This window comes from Blennius ocellaris (genome assembly GCF_963422515.1).
Source record: "Blennius ocellaris genome assembly, chromosome: 16".
NCBI lineage: Eukaryota > Metazoa > Chordata > Actinopteri > Blenniiformes > Blenniidae > Blennius > Blennius ocellaris.
Window position 1 is genome coordinate 5,986,287 of NC_137665.1, and position 22,066 is coordinate 6,008,352.

At 40.4% G+C, this 22,066-nt stretch overlaps 1 protein-coding gene across 1 annotated transcript in view; it reads left to right on the plus strand.

Moving 5' to 3' along the window:
* Positions 1-6,953: 6,953 nt before the first annotated feature.
* Positions 6,954-22,066, plus strand: part of cacna1ia (calcium voltage-gated channel subunit alpha1 Ia) — a gene marked incomplete at both ends in the record, with an annotated part of 112,972 nt that continues 97,859 nt past the window's right edge. Inside the window, one exon of the mRNA XM_080511989.1 lies at positions 6,954-7,201. Within this exon, the coding sequence (XP_080368115.1) occupies positions 6,954-7,201 (248 nt within the window). The remainder of the gene's footprint in view (positions 7,202-22,066) is intronic.

Consider the following 22,066-nt stretch of genomic DNA (forward strand, 5'->3'; position numbering starts at 1 on the left):
GAGAGGGGGGGAGGGGGAGGAATCAAGACAGATTAAGATACTCAAATGGAAACGGGATATTTAAAATTCCAAAAGGAAGATACCAGATTAAAGAGGTATCAAAGAAAATCTTTTATCTTTTTTCTCAAAATGAAAAGTTAATTGCTGTGAAGACCAAAACACTATTTGACAGGCGAGCTTTCAGTTCCTTCTTACACTCGTCTAAGTCAACAGTGTTTTACCAACGTTAAGTTCCAGCGTTTGGACTTTTTGACTGTGCCAAGATCACATTAGGTTTACGTAGTTTAAATCATTTCTTGTGATAAATGTTTGACATTTTTGAATGATCACCTCTTTGGAGCACTTCATCATCAGACTGAACTAAGTTAGTTCACATTAACTTCTGTGCCAAGAGCAGCTGCACACAATTTCACATGAAGTGATCTCGTTTTGGATGTCTGTCAGAAAGGCAAATTGAGCTCATAGCTGCTGATGATTTCAAGCTCAATTCAAGAGAAGAGATGGATATGACAGTCAAAAAGTTCTTTAATTTCAATGCTAACAAGAAAAAACATCTGACTTCATATTTATCCTTTTAACAACCAATTATGATGTGACTTGTATATCATTAATGTCAAATAAAGTGTTCCTGCATTATATTGGCTTTAATTGCGCTCTTGTGACAACCTGTCAAAATGTATTGTGTTAGCGGGTTGTATTTTCAGGATTGACCCTTAAAGTGTTATTTCCATTCAGCATATGGCTCCTTGGGGGTAAATCTGCCCACTCGGCTGTTCTGTGATCCATAACAAATGTCTGGACCGATCCGGCTGCTCTCCAGACTCAGGATAATGCGGCTGGAGGCAGAAGATGTGTTTGACACCCATCTGTCACTTACTAGCTGGAATACCTTTCAAGTGTGTACCTGTAGCTGCGGGTTAACAACCCATTTTACTGCGGCGAGGGTGGGTATTTTAACTCATTTCAAGGAGAAATATTCAAGCTGCCAAACATGGCAATGGCTAAGAGCACTAAATTTACCAAATGTAAAAATGTGCCACAGTGCTGTTGCACAGTTTTGAAATACTGTCTGCACTCAATTAGCCCTTCAACCCTTCGAGTGACATTCTGGTAACTTCCACATTTTCTCCAAAATAACAATGATGGTGACTTTTAGAGGTGCAAAAACATTACGTGAACAACTCATGACTTGAATTAACACACTTTTGTGTTTGTCCCATTTTGCTGTGGCAAAGCATGCGGATCTTCCTCCGAGTTGGTGTACTTGATTCTGTTTTCAACACCAAAAAATTAGAGCATCTTGAAAATGCTAATAAAACTAGTGCCATATTTAGATTTCTTTTGCAACTGATACATTTGATCGCTTTACAGTATTGCTCTGGAGATGGACAGAATGCACAATAATTGTAATAGTCGTAGTAATAGTTTATTCGGTCAATGAAATACAAAAGCAGCAACAGAAAATGCAACAATAAAAAGAAAGGAAAACCAAATGGAGGAAGACCGAAGGGTTTGGGCTGAAGTTTAACTTATATTGCCTTACCCTGTACATAATCAACATAAAGCTTCTGGAATTGGTGTGACAGAAACCAAAAACAACAACAAAAACTTACATTTTCTTTGCCGTTCCAAAATTCCCGAATGAAAACTGTCCTCTGAGGGAACACAGTTGCTTTTAATCTTGTCCATTCTGGGCTCGATATTTTTCAAGATTGGCGAGCTTTAATTGCCTTTTAAATATTTTGAGGCTATCTGGAACAACCTGGACGATAACTTAAAAATATCAAAGGTTAACCCCTCTTGTGGAAATACATCTACTTTTTTTATTTGTTCTTGCCATATTTTTTTTTTACAAAAAACCCAGAACCTGAACCCATGTTTGAATAGTTTCTGGATATGAGGTGGAAGGTTATGGTGATGCGCCTTATACATAAGAGCTCGTGTATTAAGGTTAACGGTGTCATGCATTTTTAGTGTCTTTGATATGGCAAAAAGAGGATTACTCGCATATACAGAAGAAAATGTATTTTACAAAATTATTATTTCCTATCTTTCTTGCCATCTCTTTCAAGATATTTTGTATAATAAAGTTGTTATAGTTTTTCTTAAATATGTCTGGAAAAGTTACAAATGTGAGTGCAGGTTATTAGGTTATCTTGCCAAGTAAGATTTTGGCCGTGCAGGACGTTGAGCACAGGCATTTATGATTTAGTTTTTGTTCTGTGTATCTGAGTGGCACCAGCAGTGCTCAGCATAGAGCAGCAAGTCTCCTTCAGCTTGATTCCACCGTAAGCCAATGAAGAACGGCACAAAAGTAATGGGATTTTGGAGGGCTCAGCTCCAGTCATGGAAGTCTTGCTGCGGTTTGCCAGCTCCCACTTTGGATCCATGTCTATTAAATTAATCTTTTCTTAATCATCATCTTGTTTGTGGCAGAAATACACCAGCTAAGAGACGCCATTCAGTGCTACTAAAATATGATGACCCAAAAGTTGATGATCAGCTGAAGCCGTTGCCTGCGACTCTATCACAGATACTGTGGATGAAGTGAGCTATAATCTTTGTTTCAAAAACAGATTTTGTTTTTGTTTTAGCCTTTTCTTTTTCTTTCCTGCTATGAAACTTTTCACATTTTACATTTGCATTCCTCAGTCTCATCTTAGCATGTGCCTGTAGTTGCCATTATAAATTCTCTTAAAAACAATGTTTTCTAAAGGCTGTATTTCTTTCTTAACTACTGTGTTTCGTGTTATCGGAACATACGAGATGATTTTAACTAATCTGATCCGACTTGTATGTGTGTTTGCTTTGTGGAAATGCAGTTCCCATTTGGTAAAATGTCCAGAGAAAACTATTTGAAAAAAAACCTTCAACGACAACGCAGCAATTGATCTTAACTGTTTGGTGAAGTTTACGCAAGCCACTTCCACTCTATTATGGACCATAAAAAGCCTTTGATCACACTTAAATTTGCATTCACCGCAAACAGATTAAAAAATGACAGTGGCTCTAAACTACACATGTTAAGGTTTACTCGGCAAGGTGAAAAGCGGAGGGGGAATTACGGTCTTCCACCATAACGTTAGAGCCACATTTATCACATTTTAGAAGGCAATTTTATAGTGCTGTCAAAAAGCCAGCCGTCATATTCAGTGTTGGCTCCTCTGTCAGTGGCTGGTGTATAAACACATTATAGTCTCTCATTGAGTATATTGATAGTCTGAGTAACAAAGTAATGTGTTGTTTTGATCACTCAGCAATAGGTGTCAAAGCTGGTTTGTCTCAGGTCACTGAATGAAGCATCGCCTGATAAAACCAAAGAGACAGGTTGGGTGTGTGTGTGTGTGTGCGTGTGCGTGTGTGCGTGTGTGTGTCGTTGTGTGTGTGTGAATTGTTTATGGCAGCCTGAGTTGTGCTCTCAAGGGATACTTGCCCTGAAGTGATTCTAATAGCATTACCCACTGTCTGTGTTTGAATGGCCCAATGGTGCATTACGTCTATTCTGATACAAACAAACCGCACACACACACACACACACACACACCTTTGGGAAATTGCCACTCATTGGGGATCTGACTTTTGTTTTTGTGTTGTTTTTTTTTTCTCACTGCTCAGTTCTCAAATTCTTTGGGCTCAGGCATGCACAACTTTATGCCATCCAGGTTTTTCACATATGTTCAAATATGTTTACACAATCAGACAAGGTGTTTTCTATGAATGGTAGCAGTGTGTGTTTGTACGTGTATTTTTGTGTCGTCCACCAATAACATTTTGCCACCTTTGCTACATTCTGACACGGCGAGAGAAAAAACGTTAAGACGAGGTGTTGCACAAAGTCAGTGTGACAGTCGGGCTGTTTGTCCAGAATTGCCCAAAAACACTTGACACACACACACTGTACACAGAATGAACTCCAGCTAACTTATTGGTAAAGAATGAAAAAAAAAAAAAAAAGAACAAAAACATAATCTTGTCCTAGAACTTTTTCAATCAATCTTTCAAACTTCTGGAGTTCAGTTTCATCAGCAGAAGCTGAGGATGATGTGCCACAGTGTGTCTGCATGGCTATCAGTTCAGATGAGATGCCCTGATTCAGCCCACAGTGAGTTTGAATTGCACTGGACACATACTAATACGAGTTCAATCACACACGGATTGTATGGTGACATACACTATGTTACCTGGTACCTCCTATATGAAAAAAAATATCAATGGGAGATCTAAGAATGACCCCAAGCCCTCCTCTAATCCAGAGTCCTACGCACATGAGGCTCATTCTGCACATGGGTGTATGGAAAAATTCCTTATACCATGTCGTTTATATCAAACTCGCAGGTACTGAGCATGTGATCTGTAAAAAAAAAAAAAAGACACACACACACACACACACTTGTTTTAGTTTACGGTTTTCACACATTAGAACTTGGTTACACAGCCCTATAGATAGGGCTCGGACAAATGTATTATTCTCTAATTCTAAACATGCATAGGTCACAAGCCTTTAATGTCAGATTTAAGAATATTTGAAAGTTGTATTTTGAGCTTACAGTTTCTTATCTTGAGCTTTCATTTCTTTGAGAATTTCCAACACGACTTTTATCCTCTGGGTATTAAACATCAGATATTTGATCTCTGTGTACACACCCAGTGAGGACTGAAAACAAATCATTTCACAGCTTTTTTTTTTCATATATATATAATCAAAATTGCTTGTGTCAAATGATGAGAGTGATGAATGTGCTGCTCAAGCCTCCCAGTATGTTTTCTGCTGTTGTTTTCCAATGCAGCCTCTTCCTGTGTCTGTCTCAGACTGTCGCAGTGAGTGTGTGTGGGAGGGGGAAAGCAAGTTTTTCCATGGCTCATCACAGCCTTTAGCTCATAGTGCAGCTAAATGGGTGACTGTATATCCGCTACCCCAATTAAGGGTGTTAATGTGCGAGTGTGTGCGTTGGGGGGGGGGGGGTTAAAAAAAAAAAGTGCAAATGTGTTGTGTGTCTGTGTGTCGGTGAGGGCCTTGTGTGTCGTCTTTCAGTCTCGGTTGTTCTCTCTTACCTTTATCAGTCATCGTTGCTGTAAACAAACAAACCAAAAAAAAATCCTTGGATCCTACCCACGGCGCAGGATATTTTGAAAAGAGACTGCAGAAGAAGCAAATTCAACATGCAAGCAAATTTGACGGTTTACATTTTTGAACCAGCCTTTGCCACCGACACACACAGACAGAATATTCACACAGGAGCGCACGCCTTCCAACCACTTCTGCAAAGCTGTCTCCTACTTAATTGTAGTCGCCAGTAATAGCTGCAGGGTCTCCCTAAGAAGCTTTGTCGGGGGAAATAAAACACAACAGAGTCAGAATAAACTTCCTGCATCCCCAGGAAGCCACTGTTGCCATGGTAAAGCTAATTTAAAAGGCCAGTTATGAGAAGGTGAAACACTAACCCGTTTTGATAGAGATTCTATTATAATATTAATGTGTATTAATATGAAGAGTACTCCTAACATAGTACATGGATACAAATGAGATTAGAAAGTTGTATTACACAATAATAATTAGGCTAAAGTGCTCATATGTCAGAGTGTGATGGGTCATTTCCCGCTTTTTTTTTATTAGTACATCTACCTGTTTTGCCATCACGTCAGAGAATTGAAAAGATACAGGCTACTAAATCAGCTCTTTATTCTTAGCTTGTAATGAATAGCCTTTAATATCATTACCCTATAAAAACAATGTCCGCTCTCTTACTGGCACTTAATCCCGTCGTAAGATTTAGTGCTAACACATTTATTGTCATGTGTATACGAGCACATGATAATAACCGCACCAACACATGCTAGTTTGGAGTCACATGCTGAATTTGTACGTTTACAATGGCACCCAGCTCAAATGTGACACCTAAGTTACACCTCCAGCTTAGTATTTGCTTTATGCAATATTGTCTTGTCCGTGTGTGTGCTTGTGAGGGAGAGAGATTGAGAGAGTGTGTCTGTGTAAGACTGCATATGTCTACTTATGCACATGTCCAGCGAGCACTTGGCGCCTTGCCTTCATGCCTTCTTTGGCTGCCAGTTAAAAGCAAGAAGACTAACCAAGTCAGGCCCCCACTGCTACTGGCCAACCTTGTAGCTGGCTCACTGGTGACACTCACAGAGAACAACAAAACAACAAAGTTTCTGTCAGTCTTTCTTTCTTAGCCTCTTTTTTTTTTTTTACTTTTTCCTCGCATTTGTTTTCTTGCCTTTGAATCTTTACTCGAACATGTAGACCTTCTTGGCAGCAGCAGCTCATGGACCGAAACGCAGCAGCGTTTGGCTCCTTTAAATGTGTGAACGCTCTCAAAGCCAAAAGATACGCAGTCTTGAGTTCTGTTTTTCCAAGTGTGAAAAACATACAGGTAGACTTGAGAGATGTGTGTACTTGTTTGTGTGTATTATATTCACAGATGAATGTGAATCCATCCATGAGGTAATGTGGTAGGAGATGGAAAGCCATTTCCTTTCGCACGACACTGCGATGGGGCTAAATGAATCGTCAATGAATGCGCAATGACTGTTGACATTGATTTCCTCTTCGCCGTCGTACCCCTCCATGTGTGTGTTTGTTTGCGAGAGGCGATTGTTATCAGTAAGCAATGCATTCTGTTACGCAGACAAGTGAGTTTACGATGAGTGTCGCTTTTACTGGGCAGGCAGACAGTTGGACTAATGGGCCTTGTGGGGCTTAAAACAATCATTAAATATCTGATGTTTTGATGTGGGTGATTTAGAGGCATGAGGAAATTACTGCGTCACCTGTTCATTAAATAAACATCACTGAAATCAATAATTCAATTGCAATTTGTGTGCCGCAAAAACAAATACCTGTTTCTGTCGATTCAAACAAAATAAAAAATGTTGCTGTGTTATTTAAAGTCATTTCCCTCCCTTGTGTTTCAGAACACAGTTGGGTCGCCATGACGAGCGAGGAGTGTCCTGTGCCGCTGGGGAGCATCTCCTCAGTGGGGCCAGGGCAGAGTGACGAATACGGCTCGACGCATGCTGATGACATCATCGAGGAAGTGGGTCCAGGTGACGACGTCAGTATTGGGAGTGACCTGAGCACGCTGGTGGTGCCCTTCCCAGAGCTGGCGCCTGTGGTCTTCTTCTGCCTCAAGCAGACCACCTGTCCTCGCAACTGGTGCATCCGGATGGTGTCCAGCCCATATCCTTTCATTCACCGCTTTATTACCTGTATTGTTCACATAATCTGCATTCTCTAACTCACTCGCCCATTTCCGCAGTCCAAATTTCACATCTTTGCGACGCTTTATTTCTGGACATTCAGTTGTCTTCATCCACTTTTTCTACATCTTGATTTTGACTCCCGTAAACCCAACCACTATCAGCTCTCACTGCTTTAACTTGTGGATTTGCTGCCACAGTACAGTCGTCCCTGAACCTTCTCAAAGTAAGTGTGTTTGACACCCCTATACAACTACAACTGCAGCAATCAGCATCGCACTGCTTGGACAATTTAATGTGCACATTTGTATGCGTGCGTTTGTGCGTTTGTGCGTGTGTGTGTGTGTGTGTGTGTGTGTGTGTGTGTGTGTGTGTGTGTGTGTGTGTGTGTGTGTGTGTGTGTGTGTGTGTGTGTGTGTGTGTGTGTGTGTGTGTGTGTGTTCGTGTGTATACTTTAGGCTTGTGCTCGGAATGAGCAGGTGTCTGCTTGCTGACGACACTGACAGTGCGAGTGGGATTGAGGATAATGCTTTCACATTAGGGATTCGCGGGAACACACTGGGCCTCGTGCCGCACTGCTGCAAGACTCCTGTGTGTGTATATCTAAAGTACAATATGACTGTGGCTCGAAGAACTGCAGTGTCTGAATGATGTTGGCTTGGTTAGACTATTCGTAGCAATACATTTTATTTTATTATTATTTATTGTTGATAACGGACACACCTTCTCACCTCATTTTTTATTCACCATTCTGTTTATACAGGGTAAAGTAATAGCTAGAAAACCACATGATTGAGTCCTCGTGTAGGTTTTTGCTTGTTGAATAAGGTCTGTGTTTAAGTTTTATCAGGCATTAAATCTTATTATACATGTATTTATTTATAGTATTTTTGGAGTTAAGCAAATATTTTCACAAGTGTGCTAAATTATGACTTCTGCTGTTAGGATTTGAAACCTTAGTTTGTTTTCAGCATAGCATTCCACAAATATAGTTCGGATTTCAGATCTAAAATTTGAAATGTGAAATTTCTGTATAGAAAATTGAATTACAGCAACAGAATTGTAGCCCTATTTTCAAATCTTACTGATCATTAAATTAATTTTCATAATGTTTAAATCATTTTCTCACTACATCTTCTGTTTTAGACAGTTCAGCTGTGGCAAAATATATATTTAATATTGTGCTGACATTAAACCTGCAACTCCTATTTTCCGTTACATGTTTCATATTGACTGTTTTGCTGTCTGTTTTGAGAGCAGCACTGCATAGCCACCTGAATGTCTCATGGTGATGAGCTCCTTCATCTGTGCTGCTATTCATGTTTCGTCAGACCGGCACAATTAAAACACCAGAGCTCAAACTCACAAGTCTATCTGTGACATTGCAATTGCTTTGCTGACACAGCATATAATTTGCACATAGACTATTGCATATGGTGCAATGAAATATAAAATTCCACCAACCTATGTGAACTCCTAAGCAGTGTAAACTCCAGCTTTCTTGAAGATGTGTGCTGTTGGTGGATTGCAACGGTCTATAGGGGATTTATCAAACGGAATATATGGCAAAACATAACAGCAATAACAAGAGAAAAAACACAAACTGTATTATTTGATGTGCTGTTTATCCGAAGTGTGTGCTGCCAGACAGACCATTTCTCCTAATGACTTTAGGTCCTTAAAGTTGGCAGGAAGGTCTTGTTGGATGGATCACTCTGTCTCCTGTAACTGTTTGATTTGTGGATGAACATCTTTGCTTTGGCAGAGGCTGTAATTTTTTCTTTCAGCATTTCCGTTCATAAGTTCATTTGCATTTTTCAAAATGTTTTAAAAGCTGTTTCCTCCATTAGTTGACTTCATTAGGACTTTTTAGGCTTTTGGAGATGTGAATTGCAGAACAGATCCCAGAAGATGGTAAATGATGGCTATGGATGCTGTTGATTTTATAACTAATATGGCCCATCAAGAGGAAACAACTCCAGTAATGTAATGATACAGCAGTAGTGCAGATAGACAGGCGGGCAGAACATCGGCAAGACAGAAGGAGAGAGTGGGAAGTCAGACAGACAAAACTGGACAGCAAGACTTTCTGTTGGCCTTTCGGACTCCATCTTTCATTTTTGAAGGAAAGGGGGTTTCACAAGGATTTTGCACTGCTTGCTAATGGCTCAGCTCTGCTTCTCTCAGTTTGGCCCCATGCCACGGGGTACAAACATGCCAGAGCAAACAACACACACACACACACACACACACACACACACACACACACACACACACACACACACACACACACACACACACACACACACACACACACTGCATTGCTTTTTGCTGTGTGTGGGATCCAATATATTCTCAATCTTTGTGCTTTTATACACAAGTGTGTAGGACCAGAAGTGTGTGTGTGTGTTTTTGAGTGTGACTTGCCACTGGAGTTTGGTGCGCTGGAACGATCTCCACCCGTGTGTGTGTGTGTGTGTGTGTGTGAGCGTGTATTGATCTTTTTGAAGTCGACAGTGCTGTATATATAGATATGTTGGGATGCTTATGTGCTGACCAAACATGTGCACGGGACAGTTACATTCATTTCAAGACTAGAAATAATGCTACTGTCTTGTTATTTCAAGATAAGCCTCATTAGGTTGTCATCAGATAATGCTCGGCTTGGCTTGCAGTCACTGCAGCGTGTCTTAAGTAAATTCCTTCTAGATGTGTGTGAAATGGGCCAATAAGTGGTTGTTTCACCATCTCTTTGCAGATCAATAATTCTGTCCACCACTCAGTAGCTGTGAAAGGCCTTCAGTGACACACACACAGCACAGTCTCTCTCTCTCTCTCTCTCTCTCTCTCTCTCTCTCTCTCTCTCTCTCCCTCTCTCGCTCTCTCGCTCTCTCTCACACACACACAAATGCAATGAAGCGCTCCCACGCTTGCCTGCAGCAGAGCACCTGGAGCACCTCTCTATATTGCACCCCACACACTTCTTCTCCCTCTCTCTATTGTTTTCTCACTCCATACATACACGCAACACAGAGCCATTTCTCCTCATTGTTCTTTAAGTCTTTTTATTAATCTCGACTCATTTTCTAAATTTGGTGAAACTAATAGTCGGTGATTAGGAGACAGATTTGTCTTTTTTTTAATTGTAAAGTTTAGTTTCTAGACTGTTTTGTCTCTTCTCAGCCCCCTCATTACTCCTTTCTTCCACTTCTCTTCCAATTGTCTATTTTCCTCTTTTTATTTTTTTCTTTCATGTCACTGTTGCACCTCTGTCTCCTCTCTTGTCATCATCTCTTTCCACTTTAGCCACCCCTTAAAACACCCCTCACAGAAAATTGCACATATGTACTTGACTACGGTATCTGTGTTTCATCCATCCTGACTGAATGTGAAAAGAGTTAAAGCTTTCCTGCAGGCTCATTTACAAGACTCTTAACTTGCATGTTTATTCTGACTCTTTCTCTCTCATTTTCAGCAGAACATCTGGTCTTTGCGGTGCACTGAGTTACAGTGAGATTGTTGCACCTGTCACTTCAATCTTGTTGAGACTGAAAGCCGATCAGACATGTGTCCTCTTACGATCTGACTCGGCTTGATGGATTCATTACAGAAGACTGACATGCAGAGAAATGAGCGCCACGTTTTGCACATGCACTACATTAAGAACAGAATACTTCTCTTAAGTTAACTCTGTTAAATGAATAGAAAGGACTCTAAATCTGTGTGCAACATGCATTGTATCGTGACGTGGGGAAGATTACCTCTCATTAGAGAAGAGATTTACAGATCAAGATATGAGAGCAAATCAACTCGCTCATAAACCGCCACGCCGTAGATAGAGCAATTAGCTACATTCACTTCAACCTGATATATCTAACACACTTTATTTTGTCACACCGAGAAAAATTGACAGCAATCTTTCATGTCAACTGTGGCTTGCCCATTTTCCCCCATAGCTCAAGATACAGAATCATCCAAGCTGTTTGGAATTGTTTTGTTTTTGTGGTAGATGTGTGGAGGACAAACAATCCAGATTAATTAATATTTTAAGTCTGAATGACTGAGTCATAATTGCTCCCATTAAAACGAAGACGTTGTTTGATGGTTGCTTGTTTGAGACTTGTAAATTTTAGGTCTAATTAAAAAATGGCTAAATTTATGACACATGTCTAAGCTGTATTTACAAAACAGATTGCCAAAGTGATTAGTTTCAGCATGCAGGATTTCAGACAGCAAGTGTGTTGGGATTTGTGCCTGACTTGTTCAGGTGCAGAGCATTGATGGATGTATGACTTTGAGCGTCATTACTCTCCATTCCAAACACTATTGCATTTGCACGCACTTTACTAATTCCAGTAGGGCACATTTTTGTTTCCTTGTGAAACAATATTATCAGGTCACCTTTCGATGTGCAGCTTTGTGCGCAGTCCTTTATCCCTTATTAGAAAACATTTTGCTTATGTCTTGTTCTTTTTTCTTTTTTTTCCCGTCTTTTGCTGCATTTTCCCACACGGTTGTTAGGTGCCGGCGAACTGTTCTCCCCTTCACATTATCTCACTCGCTTGCTTTATCCTCTGATTGGCTCCTGTGGTGTTCAAGCAGAGTGACCGGCCTCTGTGGCCCATGATCCTCTCTGGCCCTGACAGCTTGTTATCTCCATGGTGACGGATGGCTGAGGCGGTGCCGTGCCTTGCTCTTAACTACTGCTGAGGATTGAGCAGACACCTGGGACACATTACCTACCCTCCCTCCCTCCCTCCTCTCTTTCTCACCTTCTCCTTTTCCACTTCTGCAGTTTTCTTATGCTTTTACCTCTCCCAAACTTTTGCTCTCCATCTTCCTGCCTTTCTGTTGCTCTACTTGGAAAAGTTACTGCAGGGCGACACATTTGATTTATCCTTCTTTTCTTCTGCAAGGACACTTGCTTTTAGGTGTGATCCTTGACTGATGTGTGTGATGAGATGTTGAATGGCTGTTCCATTGTTTTGACATTTGTTTCATTAAGGAACATCACAAGTCAGTCTTTAAACAGTGACATCCCGTGTCTTTCTTTTATCTTTTGCTTGTTCCCCTGTCTGCTTTCTGTCATTTCTCTTTGCTCGCTGTTTATTTTTTTGTTCTCACTCACAACCTTTCCACTTGCTTGCATCCCTTCCATCCGCGCCGAAGATGCTGTCTCTTTCCAAATTTACATGTATGCCTTCATCTTGTGCAATAATGCAAGTGTTCCACTTATTTTAATGAGCCTCTGATTCAAGTTGAGTACGAACAGCTGTCCTTTTGCCCCAAGGAATGTCTCTTTTTTTAAAAGAGGTGCAAACACTAATGAGACAAACCTCTGCTAAAACAAATACAACTTATTAGAATACTAATTCTTACGCTTACAAAATAAATCCCAGTGCGAACGTTAATAGTAGTACCAATACTAATTCTAATGATTGCCCCTCTCTCTCCACACTCACACTTTTTGTTTTCTCCCTCTGTCTTTGCCTCGCTTCTTCCTTCTCTCTTCTCCCTCAGGTCTGGTCCAAACTCCATTAGTGCCTGTGCTGTCTGAGTGAGATGAGAGGGGGACTGAGGAGAAGAGATGAAGGGCTTAAAGTGACTCTAATGACTACTGTAGTACCAAGCCTCAGTGCTTCCACTCTCTCCATGACCTCTCGCACATGCCTCACTCTTTCATGGTAGTTATGTTGCACTGAACATGTGCTCTTTTATTTGGAGACCTCTTTAAATTAATAATTTTTAAATGTTGAGTGTAAGATTGTGTCACTCATCCGTTCTTTTTTAATCACAGTCCTTTGCACTATACGAATGCTAGCATTCCACAGCACTACTGCAATGATTTCCATGGATCTTTGACTGAGATGCATTTTATTTTTGGGTAGTTTGAGAAATACAATGCAACTTTCCCAACTTTTCATAACTGACAGGGTGTAAAAAATTCACCCCAAACCACAACTCTCCTTTGGCAACTTACACCACATCTGAACAATCTTACATCCATGAATAGCCCTGCACAGAACTTATCACCATAGCAGTGATTTAAAAATCACTCTGCTCGTGGCTTTGACTCACTTATCAAGTATTTAAACTACCCCGAAATGCTTTTTAGACATCTCTTCCTTCACCCAAGTAGTTCAGCCAATGCTCTTGTCCACTCGTTATTTTTCCGATTTGTATTTATCTTGCTGCTCCAGTTGCAGTAAATCAGTATGTACAGGTTGTATTGTTAAAGGCTTGCATGTGCGTTTGTGCTATATGTCCTCAAAGGACAATGTGTATTCATCCATCATTGTGTGCAAACACACTTTGGTGGCTGCTCTTGTATGTGTATACGTGTGTATATATTGGAGCAATTCACTGTTGTTGAATTATAGATTATGTTGGCACTGGCTTTTTGAAGTGCAGGCATAATTTGGTGAAGGGTTAGTTCAATGTCACATTCCTAGAAGAGAATTGCTTTCAGATGGCTGGCTGATATTATCCATTCACTGCTTTGGTACTGTGTTATGCTGTATGCTATATATTTACAGCAATAACTATTTGTCTAAACTCAGTAATAGTGGGGCATTTTGCCTTTGGATTATCCACACAGATAAATGTCAGCGGTGCCTGCCCATATACATTGAAGCTCGTCCTTGCATAAACAAATATATTTACTTCTCTTAGTTTTTTTGTTTTCCACCTGTTATTCTCACAGTCTCACAGCCTCATTTTTCAACTTATTAAAGAATCATGCCTTCCTTTTTCATGTCAGCTCAACTCAGAAGTATTGCTTTACACAAACTAGGACTCTTGAGAGAATTTAATAAGTCATTTAATGGCTCCATCACCACTAACTGCAGGGTACATTTTATCCAAGTGAGTGCTTTGTAGTTTGCTATTTCTCATCTATTATCCACAAAGTGCTATATAAATTGTATGAGTCATTCTGCACTGCAGTGAATCTGTTCTTTGCTTACGACTTCCCAGAAATTCTCTTGGCAAGATCTGAAATTGCAAAGTACAATTTTTGTCAAATGTAAGGCCTCATGATTCAGGAAGGTCGAATTGAGCATGGTGCTGTTTGACTTGGTAATCATCCTTTGCAAGTAGTCAGTAAAGGATTGGACTTTAAAAACATATTGGTGACATCATGAGGGAAAAAAAATACAATGATGGCAATAGTTTGAATTCTCTAAGAATGTGTTTGTCGCATACGTAGGTATCGCCAATGAGTATGAGACCAATATCCTGTCCAGTACCACTGCTGCGGTTCACATATCCACCTCACAAACTCTGCTCACCCGACCTCTACCAGACCGCAGCCAAATGCTGTTATGCTCTTCATGTGCATCTGTCATGCCATATGTCATTCCACAGATCACAGTGAAGTCTGGTGGAAAGGAAAAACCCACAACATCACACTCCCTAAAATGACCTTCCCACTCCTGCAATGCCTGCAGAGTTTTTCCCAGTCCTCTATTTGCAAAAAAAAAAAAAAAAAAAAAGTATCACATCTTCCCTCCTCTTCACTGTAATCATTCCCCTGCAGGGAACCTAACCTCTCCCACTCAAACGTATCAATCTGCCTCTTTTCTAACACTTGTCTTTTACACAGGGCGCTGGCACAGCGTGACTGTCATTAAAAGAGTAAGAGTTTTAGGTGTATATCCACATTCCAGGTTTTGTGCTGTGTAGATGAAATGAACACCCTGCAAAGTAAATCCAAAGTTTTTTGTACTTGAAATAGTGCTAAATTTACAAGCTGTAATGTGGAAATACATTTGTGACAAGCTGGTACCTCCCTGCAAGATTAAAATAGTTCAACTCTTACAATGAAATATGTAATAAGCGCTCCGACTAGGATTTTGCCTTTTTTGCTACTTCAGAACAGAAGGACAACTCTTCCTTGCATCAGCCTTGAAACAAAAGGATTTGAACAAAAGCTTACATATTATTAGTCTGGATATTAATGCTGTGGTTATTACCAGAGGCAGCTGTAAAGACGGCTACAGATAAGCAAAGCAATAATTATTCTTCTCAGAATATTCTTTTCTCGTTAGAAGCTAAACTGCCAGCAGACAGAATTACTAATAAATCACACGTGACAGCTCAGAGTCTGTCCTTACTTTTTAGAATTGGTTCTGCTTTTGCCTTTGGCTAATGCTTTAAAAACCTTTGAATAGCTAACTGTGACTGCATGCTTAAACATTTTGGGCCACGGAGGACAATACTCTTTGTACACCCACCAGCCGCTTCAGTAGGTACACCTGGTCAATTACTGCCTAATGCAAAAAGCTAATCATTCAGTTTCATGGAAGCAGCACCATGATTAAGATGAGCTTCTGAAGTTCAAACCCAGCTTTGGGGGAAGTGATTTGAATGATGATTTAAGTGACTCTGAAAACTCTATGATTGTTGGTGCCAGACAGGCCAGTCTGGATATTCAAGAAAATTATGATTCACTGCGATTTTCATGCACAACTTAAAACTAACCTTTGTTTTGTAGAAAGTAATCCAAAAAAGAGAACATATCCAGTGAGCAGCAGTTCGCTGGGTCAATGGTCATTATTGATGCTGAAGGTCAGAGGAGAATCACCAGACTGGTTAAAGATGATAAAAAGAAAATCACATTAGGCCTTGAAGCTGATCAGCTTCAGCAATAGAAGTACCACTGCTTTCAGCTTAGAACAGGATATTAACGCTACAGTTTCTACTGGTTCTTCAAAATTCAATAGAAGAGTCTGAATCTCGCCTGTCTTGTATTAACAGTTCAGGTCACTGCTGATGGTGCTATGGTGTTGAGGCTATTCTCTTGTCACATTTCGGGGCCCGGAGGATCCATTTGAGTGTTGTTTAAACATCGCAGCCTGGTTGAATATTGTTGTTGACCATGTCCATGACCACAGTGAACAATCTTCAGGTGGACACTTCCTGCAGGATAACGTGCCATGTAACAAAGCTCAAATCATTTCAAACTGGTTTCTCGTTAATGAGTTCACTGTACTCCAATAGTTTCCACAGTCACCAGATCTCACTCCAACAGGGCACCTTTGGGAAATGGTGTAATGGATGTGCAACCGACAAATGTGCAGCAACTGTTTGATCCTATCAGGTCTATCTGGACCAAAATCACAGAGGAATTTTTCCAGCACCTTTCTGAATCTATGTTAAGGAGGATTAAATCCTGAAGACAAACAAAGGGCTCAACTCGATATTAGCACAGTATTCCTACAAATGTCTTGTGGGTGTATTTATTTATAGTGAATGATCCATCAGTGTATGAAGAAATAATGGGATAATAAATGGGACTGCATGGTTTATTTTGTGGCTTTTCTGTTTGATTCCAGCAGGGAAGCTTTCTATATTGAGTTTGCATGTTCTCCCTGTGCATGACTTGATTTAAGCCTCTCATTTCAAGCATCATTTCTACATGTCCCAGTTATAAATAGCATCACATCTGTGTTGCAATAGTTTATTTTATGGAGAAATAAAAAAAAAAAAAAAAGATGTTAAGGGAATTTAATCCAGTTTCTCAGTAATTGTGTTTTTAACATTATGCAACAAGAATTCTGAATACAAGGAAGAAGGGCTGGATGGATATAACTAAATGAAACAGAAAAAACCCCAAAACAACTGGGTGGTGTCAAAAACCAAAATGGCCTGTAACAGAAAACAAACAGCTATTATGAAGCCTGGGACACTTCCAATACAGATTTTTAGGTTTGGGGGAAGCGCGAGGATAGCGTGAGTCACTAAGGGATGTTTATGAATATTCTGCTTTTTGATTGATCGTCAGTATGTTTCAGTATTGAACCATTTGCCCACTTGCTGCCCATGCTTTGAGGTCTACCCTTCGGCAATGAATACTTATGAGCACATTAGCAGACCAAGAAGACTCATTAGAATATCAAGGGGAGCAGCAGATCACATGCCCTTTCACTGCCTTTGAGTGTCTGCCTTTGTGTTCCGGCTATATGAAGCATGAGCCACATGTGACAAATTCATGGGTCACAATTATGCTAAGTCCAGATGAGTCCATCACCAACTCATTTTGACACATCGGTTGTTAAGCCGTGAAAGGCTTGCGAGCACCCCGAGAGCCTTTGGGACCGTGAGGAGAGTTTCCTTCACTTGGAGCTTCAGTGGGTGATTGACATTCACTGCATCGGTGCTCGCAAAAACCCTGGTATGTTGTGTGCATAAAGTAGAGACTCGCGTTCCCCTGCCTATCATACAATGGTTCTCTCACCAGAGTTCACTGAAGATGAATGACATCCCAGCCCAGAAAACCACAATGGGTGTGATGTGAGATTGCCCATTTTAGGTCTCTCATTTCTTATGATGAAAAGGGAGTCAGAGCCTCATGGACAAGTCGGTGTTCACCTGGGAGAGATCAAAGAAGGTTTTATGGGGTTAACGGATGTAAAAAAAAAAAAAAAAAAAAAAAAAAAAATCATTCCTTCAATCCACAGCGATATTGGAACATGTAATCACTCTCAGAGCGTTTAAGAGTTGGGGAAAGTCTGAATATGCAAAGTCAAGGAGGTCAATCCAATATGACATGACAAAGAAGCTTATTGCAAAATTCTCTTCATATTCAATGTCGCCCCTCTTGAGTTCCTGCTCATTTTATATAATATGATTGAAAGCTGACAAAAAAATAGATCAAAAAGCGACAACTTGAAGATGTTAGGAAAAAACAGCTTTGATAATCTGTTTCACATTCCCACGCTGGAGCACAAATTTACTGCAAACATACGTGACACTCCAGAAATGAAGTGCGCATGTGATTAGCAGGGAAATTAAGAAGAAAATGAGCACAAAGACGAGCGAGAGACAGATGAAACTGGTGAATGAGATGGGATAATTATCATGCCGATTTAGAGGAAAGGGTAGAAAGTTGTGGAGCGCAAAGCAAAACACAGAGCAAAGGACAAGATTATAAACTTCTTGAGAAGACAAATGAAAGCAAAAAGCAAAAAAAAAAGACAGAATAGATGTATGATAGCCCTTGGTGAAGCGGGCAAAGAAAGAGGAGAGTGAATAGACGTGAGAGATAGCTAGTTAGCGCTTTTTTTTTTTTAAGGCAAAACCTGAGAAGGAGATGATGTGAAAGAGGAAAAGGGAGATAGTTAGCACAGTGGCAGAGTGAACTTTTGCCCAGTGGCTGTCAGTATGGAGGAGGACAGAGAACGGCTGGCGTGTGTGTGTGTGTCTCCTCTTGACAGTGAGGAGGAACATGAAGTCTCTAATTGCTCTGGTGACTGCAACTTCAGACTTCTCCCCCAGAGAGAGGGAGAGACACAACAGAGGGAGGTAGGGCAGAGGAACGCGGGGATCAGGACGGAAGATGACAAAAGGTTGCCGTAACCAAAGTTCGGCCTCCGTCATTCCTCCATCCTGAACCAAATCGTGTTGTTACACAACCTGGTTTACAACAACTACCTTTTGTCACATTACCGAGTATCCATCAGAGGCTAACCCGCTGTTTTGAAATGCGAACGTGTTTCACTTCGCGGGGCACAAAATGCTTTTACATATATTGTAGTTGTAAAGGTCAGATATAAACAATTCATTTTATCATCTTACTAGGTGAACTTTATTCATAGCAAATTATGTGGTGACTGTATAACATTTACAGCTTATGCATGAAGAACATTTCCATTTCTTTTTTTCTTATTCTTTTTTTTCATTTTCTTTTAATGTTTATTGTTTCCCTTATATAAGTCCATAACATAGAATCATACGATACATTCAAACAAAATTATATACATTTTATGAGGTACAGAAAATGGAAAAGAAAAAGGAAAAATACAAGCAAAAATGCCAGGAATGGTATTGGAATTAGGTAAAATTGGTCGTGGTGATGAAATTACAGTAATTGGACAAAACAAAATAAACAGTGAAACCAAAATAGCAATATACTAACGAAGGTAAGATAAATTATCTGTAGGGAAAATGTATTTTCTTCCTTTGATTAACGCCCGATCTGATATCCAGACCTCAAAGTTGTTGATTTTGAATGTTCTTCTGATTTTGACAGACCTCTTTCAAATAGTGAATTCTCACATCATGCACCATTATCTTGAATTAATCTGGAGGGGGAAAAAAAGCCCAAAAGGTATCACATACTTGTGATTGCACTATTTTATATGATTGGTACCTTGAACATGGATTATTTTTAAAGTCCCCCAAATATTTTTTTTTTAATGTCTATAGGACATATCGATTTCACAATGTTGATGAATACCTAATCAATTAATCTGAGTTACATCAGTAATGTAGCTCTTACATTCACTTCAGGCTTATCGTGACGTTCCAGAGAGGTTAAATTTTACAAGAGAATACTTGTTAATCTCATTTTGAATTTTTGTGTTATGCCATATGTTTGCTGGAAAGTCACTGTTTTAAACAATATTTGTTGTAGAAAACTGTTGAGTAGAGTCAAACTTTGGACTGCAGACTATCTTAAGTCATTGTCTTGACTTTGTAGCGACTTATGCAAATCAACAATATTTAATCAGAAGCCTGTACGGATGTCTATCTGCATTGTACAGTTCACATCAGCTAATGCTTCTCGTGAATTGCAAATTGAGAAAATCTCCGTGTTCAATGTCAAAGTAGTTGTACACCTGGCTCAAATCCCATTTAATTCATTGGACTTCAGGTTCACTCTCTCCTAACTCTAATTACCTTTGTTTTGTTTTTTTTAATTCAATAGTGTAACCATTCATTCACTGTTTTCCAGCTGTGCAATGGTTATGTTTTCCCATAAAATTTAATTGAATTAAAATGATTTCAATTACCCCGTCATACTTTGATATTCTATTTTACATATTCAGCAATGCATTTGATGTGCTCCAAAGCTTTTCAGTTGTATTTACAAATCAGACTTAGTCCACACAAAACTAAAGCTGCTTAGGCACTTCATGCATCTTGTAAATGCAAAATCTTTACATGATAAATTAGTAATTTTTTTTTTCAAGAGCACGATAACCACCCTTTCTCATTGCTTTACTGTGATGCATTACTGATGAAAAATGCTGCGCTATCACAAAATATCAATTGCTGCTTTACTCTACAAGTGTTGCCAAACCCTTTAACAAATTACCTAAAAGCTGCCTTTATTTTCACAATTTTTCATGCACATGCCACAAAAAGGCTGTTAGGTGTAGTATTTCTTTAAGAGAGTGCAGATTAGCCTCGCAGGCGTTATGCTCTGGTGATTTAGTGATTTTTCTCTGCACACCTTGACCTGGTGGACAGATGATATATCCATAATGCACACTTTCAACACTGACCCCTGGCATTTCTCTGACTTCTTTCCAGTGACCCTCACTCTCTCCTGGGCGTGCAAGCTTATTGCTCTGTCAGCTCTGGAAGAGAGGAAACACAGAAAAAAAGTGGGGGTAGCAAAATGAGGAAAGGGGTGACAGGGATGAGGGGAAGATGAGACAGAGAGAGAGATAGGCAGAGAGAGAGAGAGAGAGAACACCAATGATGAGGGGAAAAAGAGGAGTAATGATAAAGAGGTGAAGAAGAGAGAGAAAAGACTTAGTGACCACAAGGGACCGGCTGGAATGGCCCCGCTTTGTCACTGTCGCACACGCACACTCGTGCATGCACGCACACTTACGAGTCTCCCTCTCGATTTTGCTCTTCTCACTCTCATACACATAATCCAAGCTGTCAGATATATGTTACACATATATGTATCATACTCAGCCCAAATCCTTCTCCAGTGTTTTTCCACTGGCTGTGGTGTGTATTGATGTGTGGGCGGCATCTGTCAGGGCGGATGCTAAAACCCTTCCTCTGGCCAATGATAAAAGCTCAGCCCCAGTATATGTGTGTGAGTGTGTATGCGTGAGTGTCGGAGAGCGAGGCAGTGTGTGAGTGTGTGTGTGTGTGTGTGTGCGTGTCTGAATGAGAGAGAGCCCACCCAGATGTTTGGACATTAGTTCACTGCTGGTATCTGCAGCTCAAATGAGCCTTGAGGCTTAGGTCATTAAAGACCAGCTTTAAACCTACTAACACACACACACACACACACACACACACACACACACACACACACACACACACACACACACACACACACACACACACACACACACACACACACACACACACACACACACACTATAAGTGTATGTGCATACTGCTTTTTGATGTTCTCCCCAAGCAGCTGACAAGGTAACTTTCCTCTGTAACTCTCCGAACTGCCTTGCACATAGCTGAATCAATGGCTGACTCACTAACTGCAGCAACCTCAAGTGATATCACCTTTACAGTAAGAAGGACAGACACTTCAATAAGGAGGAGAGTAACACAGTAGAGGGCAAAACGAGGGGCAGGTAAAGAAATGATGTAGCACAGGTATGACAAAAAAAAAATGCGCGGTATGGAAAAGTAAATGTTGCCTCAAAGGATGGCTGAGAAGAGGAACCACACATCCACTTGTCTGTGTGTAAAACGACAGTTGTCAACACAAAACCAAACCAAAACAAAACAAAGCCTACGAAGCAGTTCCTGTGGGAAGCCAGCAGGGGATTGCGCCTCGGGTCTCCATGCCAGAGACTCCCACGATCAGAGCGCATCGTTCGGGAAACGGGGACACTGTGGGAGCGAGCGTGAATCCTTGCATGTGTTACACTTGCTCTGTGACAGCCCTCCTTGTCTGGTGACTCCATGTGGAACTCCATGTGGGAGCAGGCACATGTCATTTTACACTCTCCCCAGGCCAAGAGAGGAGTTGGCAGTGACAGGCACCACAATACGAATGAGTAGCTGTGAATTATAGCTGGAGGGAGATGGGGGGGGGGGGAAAGAGGTAGAGAGAAAATGGACAAATTGA